Source organism: Gobius niger (genome assembly GCF_951799975.1).
Source record: "Gobius niger genome assembly, chromosome: 1".
In the NCBI taxonomy this organism is placed as follows: domain Eukaryota; kingdom Metazoa; phylum Chordata; class Actinopteri; order Gobiiformes; family Gobiidae; genus Gobius; species Gobius niger.
The window spans coordinates 35470183-35484037 of record NC_136852.1 but is presented as its reverse complement, the minus strand read 5'-3'; the positions used below and the strand labels follow the sequence as shown (position 1 = coordinate 35484037).

General features: G+C 44.1%; 1 protein-coding gene across 2 annotated transcripts in view; it reads right to left on the bottom strand.

The window, feature by feature from the left end:
- Nucleotides 1–1861: 1861 nt before the first annotated feature.
- LOC306968440 (spindlin-Z-like) overlaps nucleotides 1862–13855 on the bottom strand; it is a 28947-nt gene continuing 16953 nt past the window's right edge. For both annotated transcript variants that reach the window (XM_079563789.1, XM_079563790.1), the window contains exons 3-7: nucleotides 13591–13639; nucleotides 13423–13520; nucleotides 12139–12294; nucleotides 6747–6980; nucleotides 1862–2202 (exon numbers count right to left, since the gene is read on the bottom strand). In XM_079563789.1, the coding sequence (XP_079419915.1) occupies nucleotides 2006–2202; nucleotides 6747–6980; nucleotides 12139–12294; nucleotides 13423–13520; nucleotides 13591–13639 (734 nt within the window). In that variant the 3' untranslated portion in view covers nucleotides 1862–2005. The remainder of the gene's footprint in view (nucleotides 2203–6746; nucleotides 6981–12138; nucleotides 12295–13422; nucleotides 13521–13590; nucleotides 13640–13855) is intronic.

Below are 13855 nucleotides of genomic sequence, written 5' to 3'. Positions count from 1 at the left end.
AACAAGTGAATTTTTCCTTTGTGAGATCAATAAAGGATTATCTTATCTTATCTTGAATTTGACTTGAAAATTTGTGAGATTTTGTGTTTTACTTTTCTGAGATTACTCTAACTAATTCCTTAGGAAAATAATTCAGTTCACTGGATTTGAACCTTTGAGATTCTGAACCTGAGCTGTTTTGTACAGGGGGGTCAATGTCACACTTTGACTCAGGGTCAGTCAGCTCTCCCTGGTTCTGCAAACTGCAGGTTTATTTAATCTTCTTAGGCATGCCCTTGTAGTCTATAGTTTTAAGGCTTTTATAGGTTAATATTTATCCAAGTTTTGTTTTATATGTTTTAATGTGTCATGTTGCACGATTGAACCGATAAATAATAATGAAAACTGTTGTGATACTGAAATGTTACGCAGTGTAGCTTTAAATTGAACAGAACATACTTGAAATGAAGTACAACACTGCAATGTTCAAAAAAGTGATCAAACAAAAGCCTAAAATAAACGCCTCACTTCATGTGTATTTAGTGAAAAAACATTTTTATTGGTGAATAGTTTTCTGTACAACACTTTTTAAACTTGGCACCGTTTTAAAGACACGATAAAGTCATTTTCAGCCACGAACAGCGAAAAGAGCGACTCATAAAAGCAAATAAAATCTTCTCCACGAGACGAAAAAGCCGGTCGACATGCGGCGCACACCACCGTACAGGAACTACAGGAGACAGGCATGCAAACGCACCAATCAGAACGCTGAGCCGCAGACCCAGGCCCGCCCACTCAGGAAACCGGGACCAGAACAAAAAGGTCAAAGGTCGAAGGTCAAGCTACGAGAGAAAAGGAGTTTAATGGAAGAGAAAGGAAAAAAAAGGTGGACTTTGTTGCATAACGTCGCCCTGAATCTTTTTGGCTCAAATAAAGTTCCATTTTTGATCAGAGAAGTGCTCGTGTGATGGAAATAAAAAGGTCATTTATTGAGGTAACAATATAATTTTTTTAATGGGTGACCAAAAGTACAAGAACTTTAACTCTACCTTTTCAGCTCCATCTTGGCTTTACCATCTTTTACAAGCCTAAAAAAATCTTAACTTTTAGGATAAAAATGTGTTATGTAGTCAATCCTTTGCTTTGGCCATTTTTCACTTTCAAAATAAATGAAAGCTTATTTAGATTAATTTAATTCCTTTGAGGACCATCAAATGAGTTCCAATAAATTGTGAAGTAAATTTAGTATAAAAGTTTTATTTTCTTCATTGTCATTGTACTTTTGGTCATAAAGTGAAACAAATAAGTATATTAGGAAACAAAGGCCTCTAAATCACATGCATGTTCAGTTTGTCGATATAAAAAACAAGTACAAATGGATAAACTCTAAATATGTCAGCATCAGATACATATGAACAAACAGCGGGAGGAGAGCGAGGGCTCATGGGAAACGTAGGCAGCAGCAGCAGAGTCCTGTGGTTTTATTGGTCCGTTAATTCCTTCATAGACCTCGCGTCCATCGAAGTCCGTGAGCAGCGCGAGGTCTCAGGACGAGCCGCTTTCCCAACACAACAAACCGCTTTTACAGAGAGCCTCGTTTTCCGTCAGAAATACAACCAAAATCCCAGTCGACTGTATTCTCCCTGATCTGACCAAAAGCGGAGCTTCCCCTAGTTCAAGCACAGTGTAAGAATCTTTCAGAATCACTGGTTTCAGTCTGATCCGTTGTGGGGTTGAACTCTGCACCTCTGCCTCACAGCCAGGCAAGTTGAATTTGACATTTTTTGACTGTATAAGTCTGTGCCACTTTGAATGTTGTTCCTCTCGTTTGAAATGGGTCAAAAAACAGACAGGTCCAGGACTAGGTCCAGAACTAAACCTGCGTCTGGAGGAAAGGTTGTTCCAAAACCACAGAACAAAAGGATGGTACCAATAAAAAGGACACAGAGGCTCTTTATAAAACACGTCCTTGTTGCTCCACACATGGGCTCTGATTCAGAGTCCGTTTGAGTCCTTCGCCACGCCTTTACGACGTCTTGACCAGGTCGTACACGTAGATGTGGAAGTCGTCATCAAACTTGATGAAGTAGACCGAGGGCTTGGCCTCCACCTGGTGGATGACCATCCCCGAGCGCTTCCCGCCGTCCTCTTTGGCGTACTCCACCTGCTTCCCCACCAGGCTGTCCACCACCTCGCCTGGCTCGCGCTCCGCACTGCCCTCATCTGGGGGAGAGAACACAGAAGATAAGTTTGGCCTCTCGGTCAGACACTTTCACAACTACAGCGCTCGCTACAGCCATAAAAGAAAACTTCATGAGGAACTTAGTGCGGTGGATCCACAAAGTGGGTCTCAGAACTGTTTTCAGTGGGTCTTGAGCCACAAACCCCGTTCCAAATTATTATGCCAATGACTGATTTTCTAAACGGTCAACTCAAATGAGAGTCAGCATCATTTTCAAGTCTTTAACTGGTAGATGATCATTTAAATGTGGTTGAAAAAATCTCCCAGTGATAACAGTATTTTTTTCAGAAATAAATATAGTAAAAAACTCAAAATATACTGTTCAAATTATTCTGCAACTCATCGTTTCAATACATTTTAAAGCTTGTAATTAACTGAAAATGGTCATTTGTTGAATTTGCAGCATTAGGAGGTCATATTTACTGAAATCAAAAACTATTTCAATCAAAAACATCTTATATGTTATATTTCAACATAGGACCTTCTTTGAGCAGCTTCAAAATTCTTAAATCCATTAAACTTGTGAGTTTTTGGACAGTTTCTGCTTGGATTTGTTTGCAGGATCAGAATAGCCTCCCAGAGCTGCTGTTTGGATGAAAACTGCCTCCCACCCTCATAGAAGTTTTTTTTGTTGAGGCTCCAAAGGTTCTCAACAGGGTTGAGGTCAGGGGAGGAGGGGGTCCACATCATGAGTTTCTCTCCTTTTATGCCCATAGCAGCCAGTGATGCAGAGGTTTTCTTTACAGCAGGACATGGTGCGTTGTCATGATGAAGAGGATCTTGTTAGGGAAAACACGGCTCTTCTTTTTGTAGCATAGAAGAAAGTGGTCAGTCGGAAAGAGGTCATTTACACACCTTCAGGGGCCTAAACGGGCTGACCAGCTCTCTCCCCATGATTCTGGCCCAAAACATGACTCCGCCCCCTGTTTGCTGACGTCACAGCCTTGTTGGGACATTGTGGCCATTCACCAACCATCCACTACTCCATCCATCTGACCATCCAGGGTCACACGGCCTCATCAGTGAACAAGACTGTTTGAAAAATTAATGTATTTCTGAGCCATTGCAGCCGTTTGTGTCCATGAGCTTTCAAATACAATTAATTTGGAACTAATACAGGAAAAGAATAGCATCATGACTTGAGCCTGATATTATCGGGTTGTTTTTTGTTTTCATCATTTCAGCTTTTTTGGGTAATCCAACTCTTATTCAACAACATTTTTGAGGAAAAGACCATATTTTACAAGTGTAACTTGTTTTGGGTCAGATTGTGGGTGAAGCTTTAGAGTTAGAGTTAGTTTCTGTGGTATCGTAAGGTCTTCAATATTACAATTTATCACAATAGTTTCCTGGCTCAATATATCGAACTTTAGATCTGGTTATCGTGACAGGCCTTCAAAAGAGAAGGGCGCGGCGGCTGACAGAGCAGAGTGCCCTGGGGGAGAGTCACTGATGTCCCACTGAATCAGAGTAAAGCTCTGGACTGAAGAGCCTGGTCCTGTGCACAGGAGGAACTCACATTAGCGTCCAACATCATGTCTGAAGAAAGCTCAGGCCGTGACTTCACAGACAGTAACAGGAAAAGAGAAGTCGTGATAAAACGATCTCACAAACACGACACGCGGTATCGTCATGCCATCACCTTCAGCCATCTTTGATTAAAAGATGACGAGACATTTTCCAGTTTTCATTAACTCGATGAAGGTGTCAGAAAGTGTCAGATGCTCACAGTCAGAGCCGGAGCGACTCGTCTGAGCAGCGATCAAACTGGGACTTTAGTGTTTGATTTTCCCACTGAAATACCGCTGTGTGTGATCGCAGAAATAGTGTCAATGAAGGAATGTGCAAACGGTGCTGTTAATAAACAACCAGATCAGAGGATGAGGAGAAAAACAAAACAAAGTCAACTGGACTTTTTAAGAGACCGTGGTGAAACATCTGGCTGACGGCTATTGTTGTGACATTAGTGACGGACACTGTAGCCTCGCACCAGGGTGTTCCTCCTCTGCCTGGGACCGGATGTTTTGTGTCGAGTGTTGAGCTGATGTTGAATAGCATGTTTGTGTTTCTGCGGAGCAGGAACCTAAATAAAAAGGAACTGTCAATGGAGTTCTGGACTTCACTTCTCTCCTTCTCTGAAGTCACCAGCTTTTACTTCTATCAAGGAACAACTGCAATAAACACCTTTTCTTTGAGACGACTTCTATCTCCACAGTGTCGTTTTCGTCAACGAAGACGATAACGATATCTTTTCGTTGACGCCCCTTTTTTTAAATGACGATAACATAACGATGACGAGCTAAAATGAGCTCTTTGGGGACTAGAACATGACGAGACGTTTACGAGTTTACGTCAATGAGACGAGACGAGACAAAAATGGGAGAAGGTTTTTGGTCAGATCGTTCACAGAGTTTGTGCGCGGAGTGAGAGAACACACGGTAAACGTGACCCGGAGCGGCGCCGTGCTGCTCATGATGACCCGGGCAGCGGCGCCGTGCTGCTCATGATGCGCCCGGGCAGTGGCGCCTGCTGCTCATGATGCGCCCGGGCAGCGGCGCCTGCTGCTCATGATGACCCGGGCAGCGGCGCCGTGCTGCTCATGATGCGCCCGGGCAGTGGCGCCTGCTGCTCATGATGCGCCCGGGCAGCGGCGCCTGCTGCTCATGATGACCCGGGCAGCGGCGCCGTGCTGCTCATGATGCGCCCGGGCAGCGGCGCCTGCTGCTCATGATGACCCGGGCAGCGGCGCCGTGCTGCTCATGATGCGCCCGGGCAGCGGCGCCTGCTGCTCATGATGACCCGGGCAGCGGCGCCTCTTTCTCTCTCTCTCCCCGTGGCGTGCGGTCACTGCTCGCGTACATCTTGCTCGGAGCGTCTGACATCCAGGTCACAGGGACTGTATTGTTTCTCAGGACAGTTTTCAACACAGTAGCGTATGAACGCAGAAAGCACGTTGAGGTCGGCTCCGTATGTGCAGACAGCGCTGTTGGTAAAAAAAATAACAAAAAATCTGGAAGCGACGATCAGAGGACGAGGAGAGCGGGCGCTTTTGGGAAAAGTCCTGTTCACATTCGGCCACTTCTGCCAGTGCCTATCGTGGTGTAATCTGTTTGTCAAACGCTATAGAAGCTTTTATTTATCCCAATTTCCAAGACTTATCGAAATTAATTATAAGTTCTTATAATGAAACAGACGAAAACTTGACAAAAACCTTTTTAATTTTCGTCTGACTAAAACGTGACTAAAACGATCACATTTTGAAATGACTAAAATGTGACTAAACCTAAAAGCATTTTCGTCCAAAAGACTAAGACTAAGACTAAAAGTAAAAGGGCCAAAAACAACACTGTATCTCCAGTGTATGCTTAGGCTTAGGGCTGGGCCATTTTGGAAAAAAATAATAATCACGATTATTTTCCCCATATTGATCGATCTCAATTTTCGTTTCGGTTTAATATTTTCATGATAAATGAAATACATCTTGCTGATTCATAAAATTAGATCCATCTTTTATTCAAACCTCAGCTCAAACAAAAACAAATGCTTTCCTCCAGTTTCATTCAACACACAAAAGTCTTCCATTGTCTCGTCCAAACTCCCAAACCCGGTCCTGTTTGTGCCAAAGAAATGGCTGTAAATCTGACCGTTATTCAGTCCTATGAACAAGAAAGACCAAAGTGGAGATTGCGATTTCGATCAATTGCCCAGCCCTACTTAGGCTATATCCAAATATCTGTCCTTGCGCGATACAAAAGCGCCAGGTCATAACATCTTTAATTGATTATTATAATTCAGAATTTTGGTGAAAAATACTGGGCTTTTCCAAATGGGAATTGTTGCGTTGTGTTGTCAAATTTTATTATGATTTTTTTTTATTATTACTTTATTATTAGCAACATTTCCCTCATGGTTCATTAAAGTTGGTCTTTAATCTTTTTTATAGTTTATAGCAAAGTATTTTTTAAAGTGCGTGTTATTTCAATCAAATGTTGTTATTCTGCACAATGTGCGTTGCTACGAGAGTGCGCTCATCTCTAAGTGACGGCTCAGCAAAGGAAACAAGGGACTTTTCTTTGCCAGTGTTATGTTTTTAGCGGCTGCTGATTGTCCTCAGTGAGTTTTTAAGAAGCCGGTGTTAGCGATAGCAGCCTAGCTTAGCGATAGTAGCCCAGCTTAGCGATAGTAGCCTAGCTTAGCGATAGCAGCCTAGCTTAGCGATAGCAGCCTAGCTTAGTGATAGTAGCCTAGCTTAGCGATAGTAGCCTAGCTTAGCGATAGCAGCCTAGCTTAGCGATAGCAGCCTAGCTTAGCGATAGTAGCCTAGCTTCGCGATAGAATTAAATCTGCGGTCCTGAATCTGTGCCTCCAGCTTGCAGGTTTACCACTGCACAGCGGCAAACCTGGAGGCAGCAGATCCAGGATCTGTCTTTTGTAACGGACCCGATCCTGTCATGAAATCCGATATTCTCAAAAGGCCTGGATCGGCTACCGATAGTGGTTAACATTCCCTGGTGGCAACACGTACTGTTGTCGGGCATGATGCGCAGGTCTCCCTCCTTGTAGTCGTCCAGCAGCTGGTACATATAGAGCACCGGGTCCTTCTCGTAGGTGATGTAGAACCAGGACGTCATAATGGGCGCTCGGGCCAGAACCATCCCCCTCCACTCCTCCTTCGGACCCTCCTCCGTCTCAAACATGTGCTCCACCGCCTTCCCGATCATGGTGTCAGCGAGCAGCGAGTCCGAGGCACGTGCCGGCGCTGCGGGCCAAGAAACAGCAGACATCAGCACCAAACCACAACAACCTACGACAGAGCCCCCCACCTGCAGCACAGTGGAGGCGTCACAAGGGGCGCTACAGGAAACAAGGAAGGGTCAAAGGAAAAGAATGTGAAAGATTAATGTGGAGCGGAGGGAGCTGTGCAGGAGCAAGAAAGAGGAGGAGGAGCTGACCAGTGCAGGACACCACGCTCTGAAACAGGGACAAACCCAGGACGTGGTGCACTGTTTCAGAGGAGCACTGAAGTCAGCCAGCCAGGTTTCCCCCGGGTGCTACGATTTCCCCCAGCTCCAAAAACATGCTGCTCAGGTCGGCCCAAAGCGGCTCAGGACTAACACCTGAACACTATTTCAATGTACAATGACTTATTTGGGAGACAAGGCGGCGCTAAACCACACCCCACATTTAGGAGTTTGACAGGGCACAGATTAAACGGTCTGGAAGTGTGCAATATCAGAGAGAGCAGGCCAGGCTACAACAGTGTGCAATATCAGAGAGAGCAGGCCAGGCTACAACAGTGTGCAATATCAGAGAGAGCAGGCCAGGCTACAACAGTGTGCAATATCAGAGAGAGCAGGCCAGGCTACAACAGTGTGCAATATCAGAGAGAGCAGGCCAGGCTATAACAGTGTGCAATATCAGAGAGAGCAGGCCAGGCTACAACAGATCAACACAGGTCAAAAGTCCAGAAATGCTTATGTTTAGTTTTTTCTTTTATCTTCAAACTATTTACATTGTAGATTCTCATTTATGAATGAACACATTTGGAATTATATTTCAGAGAAAGGTGAAATCAATTCTTCTTTTGTTTTGATTTCAGCTTTGCACATGAGCTTCAGGATGTCGTCACTGAAATGGTTTGGACTTCACAGACGTTAAACCATTTCAGGGACAAGGACCTTATGAAGCTCATGGAGAAAAGGCCAAGAATAAAGAGAATTTTATATATAAAACAGATATGAATTAGGGTTGGGCGATGTCCCCTTAATTGGCCGTTGACGATGTTTACAGTGAACCATCGTGATGGACGATGATATCGTCCATTTCTCATTATAAGCATTTTTTTTACATAGACATTTACATAGCCTATATATGCTGCATATTACTATGTATGTTAGGAAAATGTGAGATTGCAGCATAAATGGATCTAAACTAAACATGATTTGAACAGAGTCACGGACACGACTTTTGCAAAAGAAATGTGTTAAAACTTGTGCGCAAAGTCTGAGAGGAGAACGACTCATTCAGAGCGTGAACTCCAAGGCTCTTATCACACTAATACAAATGTAAATCGGAGCTTATTATTTGCATTTGCTCAATTTTAACGTAATGTTTAAGAAACAGTGGGTGAACGGGACAATATTTTGAAGTTTGCGTCGTAGCTACATTTTTGAAGCCGCTCCACGCGCCGCCCGGTCCGTGTGCTCTAACCTCTTAACTCCTGCTGCACCGCCTCTTTCTCTCTCCTCTCTCTTTCCTCCTCGGTCCTTCGTGAGAATAGTCCACGCGCTCAGCTAGCTCCGATGTGAGAGCCATCTCATTTTAAAACGGTTTAAGTTTCAATACGCAGCAAAGCAAAACAAAACCACGCGCTGTTAAACTCTGAGCTGCAGAGAGAGAGAGAGAGAGAGAGAGAGAGAGAGAGAGAGAGCCCCGCGCGTCAGAAACAGAGCAGCTGCGTCTTTACTTTAATAATTACGGCCAACACATCGTGGCTTCTGCCAGGCTACTGACGCTAGCGTGCATATTAGTTACATCAGTGATTTAATTTACAGTGCAATCCCTGCAAAGTTTGTAGGTTTACAAGGCCTACAGAAGACCAGTGTGTGTTTTTGACGGGAGGGGGCGTGGCATCACGATGGTGGCTCTCCATCGTGATGTTGCTCATCCATCGCCGATGGACGATGACATCGTCCATCGGCACAACCCTAATATGGAGTCATCTCTTCCATAATCCCATGTGTTCATTCAGAGTTTAAAGGAATAGGCCACCGTTTTTATATACTAAGATATGTTCTTACCTCACTTTAGTCGAGTTAATATATCCCCGTCTGGTCATTGTCCGCGCGCTCTGTCACGCAAACGGAGCACATACGCAGCCTCTCCCATATGTGACATAGCTCCGAAAAAGCTCACGATAGAAGCTACCAAGCTCTTCCACGTGTTCCCTATTTAAAGGAGCTATATCATGCTATTTTAGCCATTCCAAAGTTAAGTATAGGCATTTATATGATATATTGTACCTCTACCATTATGGAGCACTCATTTTTGTGATAAATATAAGTGTTTTCTGGAGGTATTTTTCAAACCCGGAAGACACAACGCTTCGATTCAGTTAACTCCGCCCCCTCTCTCCGCACATATAACTTTACCGTAATATAAATAAACAACAATAAGTGAAGTTACTTCACGATGCAGTTATATGGAGTTGACATCTGCAACACAGCTTCATAAATGGCTAACACACATGCTAATATGCTAACACACAAGCTAACCCGCGTTTGGATTGACGCACCCTCTGCTCCATCGTTGTTTACATTATGGGACTTGCGTTGGTTATAAAAGTTAATCCACTTTGATTCTGGCGAAGGTTCACCAAACATCCATAAGAGACAGTCACAGAAAAACACCATTTTGGCTGATAGTCGCTGAATCCCGGAGAAAAAAACAGCTGTGTGTCCTCTTCCTGAAAAGGGTTGAATATAAACTCCTCTTCCTCGTAGCCAAACGCGCTTCTTTTTCTCCGTCCGTGACATTATCGTTAGTTAAGAATAAAAAACAGGTGTCCAGAGTAGGTAACGAGCTCCATCTTCACAGCTGCAGCGCAAACATGACTGATCTGTTCAGAAGCGATGTGTTTGTTTTGGCCACAGCTGACCTGGAAGCACTTCGGGCACATCCTTTTTTTTTTTCTATTTTTTTTTTTTTTTTTTCATTTTTTACTCTTTGTTTCTCTCTTACGACAGAAATAATGAAAAAGCTGTTTTACAAATTAAAATCAGGCCGTAAGCACAGAATTAAGACATTACATTACAGACGTCGAGCACTTCCGTTCCGTTGTTACGACACAACTGAACACTCAGCCGTTCACCAGGAGAGGGAGGAGCAGCTGCTCAGAGAGCAGGATTCAGGAGGATTACTGAGAGCTGCGTGAATGAAGCCGCAAACCACTCTGGGGGTGTTTTTGATAAGGAAATAGCATAACAACATGGCTTAAAGCTCCAAAAAGTCGATTTTGCATGATATAGGACCTTTAAATAAAGTTACGTGAAGTGTTTTCATGCGAAGTATATTTACACAGAAATGTAACGTGTCGATTTTATAAGCAAATAAAAAGGGGGACTATATTGTGAGGCGTAATGATACGAGGAGCACAGCGTCCGCGTAGTAACTCCTAAAGACTTCCCCCGCTCACTTCCGTCAATAACCTTTAGGAGTTACTGCGCGGACGTTTTACTCCTCGTATCATTACGCCTCACAATATAGTCCCCCTTTTTATTTGCTTATAAAATCGACACGTTACATTTCTGTGTAAATATACTTCGCATGAAAACACTTCACGTAACTTTATTTAAATAGGGAACACGTGGAAGAGCTTGGTAGCTTCTATCGTGAGCTTTTTCAGAGCTATATGACATGTGGGAGAGGCTGCGTATGTGCTCCGTTTGCGTGACAGAGCGCGCGGACAAAGGGATATATTAACTCGACTAAAGTGAGGTAAGAACATATCTTAGTATATAAAAACGGTGGCCTATTCCTTTAACGTCTTCAACTATAGAAATAGTATTAAAATAACTTTTGACTGGTTAAGTATGCACACCAACAATAAGGCCTACATCGACTTATCCAGGGTAGCTCCAGCTTTGGCCGAGTGAAATTGAAGACTTAGAGTGATGAAGCAGACTGCTCACACTGTTGCAGTAACAGCTGGTCACGTGACTGTCTCGAGAGCGTCTCATTGAGCTGCCTTGAGCGACGAGGCACTAAATCACGGATGTTGCCCTATCCATACAGCGATGTAAATCATTAGTGATAAATACATGTGCTGTACTTCCCCCATTGACCATTTAACCACGTTCATGTGGTGAAAGTGTCTGCCAGAATAAACCCTTTTCCTAATCTTTACAAAGTCGTGCTTTTGAAGAGATAAACACATGTGGATGACTGACCAGGCGAGGGAAACGTAAGTGACATCTACAGCAAACAGTGGCTTAATTAACTCTGACTGAATGAAGCTAAAACATTGCACACTGATGTCCTGCCTTTGAGGAGCAGAGCTGCAGGTGACTGAGGCCCCGCCCACTGGAGCTCCATGAAGCACAGACCCACATTACAAAGTAAATTACTCTTATTTATTGGCCTATGATTGATTTGATCATTCAAACATCTATATCAGGCTGCAAATATTAAAACCACCAAAGCTCTCTTCCACATGATTGTGTTTCAGTCGTGTTAATGAGAAGTCTCAGAGACTTTGAGACACTTTTTTTTCCAGGAAAGCCTTAAAGTGCTACAAGGCTTCTCATGCCTAGGGCTGGGGATCGATACCACTACTTTAACGATACCTGCTTTTCGGTACCGGTGCCTTAACAGTGCTTTTTCTGATATCTATGTTATTTTAATTACATTGACATAATGTGTATGAAAAACAATAGTTCAGGAGAAAGTCCAAAGATGGTACAACAGCAAGAACACAGGCCGCAGCAGCGTCACCTGTAACTTCATTTTTAAGCCGAATTCCCACTAAAACAGTGATAAAAAGAGAGAAAGGACATTATTACCTCCTGAGCTGCAGAGACAGACCACATCCACATCCGTCTTTGCTAAACACACTGTGCTGTTCGGTAAAGTGAAAGTGCTCCACACGTCAAAGATCTGTTACATAGTGAGAGAGCGCTCACTGTCACTAATCATTTACCATAACTGTTCCAAAAATGGCTAAGGCAGTGTGAGTGCTCACTTTTTCCAGAAACAATCTTTGATGAGTTGCATAGTGCACCTTTAAGTTTTGGAGTTTGAGTTAAGCTAACCCTCTTCAATAATATTGCTTAGAGTGATATTTTACCTCTGGAGAAGCAGATCAAATCTGCATGCGACTTGAGGGTTTAAAGTCCAGTGAAGCGGAGTGTGATACTGACCCACTCTGTCGGGCAGGATCTCCAGGTTGATGACGCGCTCGTCGGAGAACAGCTCCAGGCCGTAGATGCAGTCAAAGCCGTCGTACTTGATCAGGTACAGAGACGGGTTCACGGGAACCTGGTCCAGAACCGTGCCCTTCCACACGGACGACTTACCTACAGCAGACAGGACTGTCAGGAGAGAAACTACGTACCAGACAGTGACTCCCAGTGTCCCCCCTCCCTTTATAATGGCAGGACCACAGCCTTTTATTATGATCGTTAAAACGGACATCTTTACCAAATCCATTCCTCTAGTCCATTAAAAAGTAATATATTCTTAGAAATCCGGTCCCTGTTTTATGACATACTATGTCTGGTCAGTCAGAGTCCGTGTTTTATGCAATCATTGGAGAAACAGAGTCTGGAACTGCCGTTACAGCGCGAGTGAGTTAAACTAGAGCGATTAGACAATAACATTAAAGTCGATCCTGGTTGGGTCGGTTTTGACCGACGTTGGCGTGCGCGTGTTTGGTTTGGACCGTCGGTCGTAGACGCCGTCTGTGGAGGTCGTGGAAGTCAGTCTGGTTCATTTGCATTTGTCAAATCGCTGTCTCCCTGTCACCACACTAGGTGCGCTGCGATTGGCCTAGTGTTACCAGCTGGTCAGCCAATCAGCTGGATATTAAAAGGTGAGTTTGTCGACTGCATTTTTGAGTTAATAAACTAAATTTGGCTCCCGGGCGCTAATTTTGCCTTAAGTGCTGCGCATTGTTTCATCAACTAGTTGGAAAAATATACAAACATATTCTTTGTGCCATAAATGTGAATAAAAAGGCGACGGACTCACAGAGAAAACAATTGACTGGCCAGAGACGACCACCACACAGACCGAGGCATTTTGTTACAATGTACAACTAAACGCACGTGCATGTGCACTGAGCAGCTATCGGGCTCGGTCTGAGACCTGAGCAGGAAAATTCAAACAATAACATTTCTAAAAAGACTATTATCCCCCGACAGCGCTCACGAACCGTGCACATACATGTGTGGCCCTGCCAAACCAGAAAAAGGGATATAAACCTCAGGGAAACACTCAAACATCTCAAAACAAACATTTCTGACATTGGCACCCCCCCATTTTTGGAGTCTGTAGGAGCTACTAAAGTGGAGATGTTGTTGAGAGAGTAGAATGAAAATGGCCTTAAACTTTAGTCACTTCTGTCTGCACATGCGCGCTGTGTATATTTCTCCCACAAAGGAAATGACCACATTTGGATATTAAGGAGGAAACATCGGACTTACTGCCTTCCTTCCAGATGTGCTGGATCCTACAGCCCACAATGTTCCTCCTCTGAGTCTGGGCCAGAGCTTTACTTCCCCCTACAGTCGTCTTCTGCTTCCTACGGGAGACAGGACATGGCATTAGGACAAAAGCGTTGGAGGAGGAAAAGTGAAAAGTGCAAGACCCACTTGTGAGGATTCTTCTTCTTCATCATGTTGACGGAGACTCCAGCGTGTCCTGCCGAGGAGAACAGATGGGAATCACACTCACAACCTCACGACAATAGCAGCAAACGAGTTAGGTCGACCTAAAAGGGCTCTCCACCCGAGAGCGGCACTTTTGGGTCAGTGTGGACCCAATCACAGCAGTTTGGCCCAGTCTGAACAGTGTGGTTGAAACAGGTCTCTCAGAGCAGCCTGTGCCGCACTCTGCGGGCATGAAGGCGGCCGACCT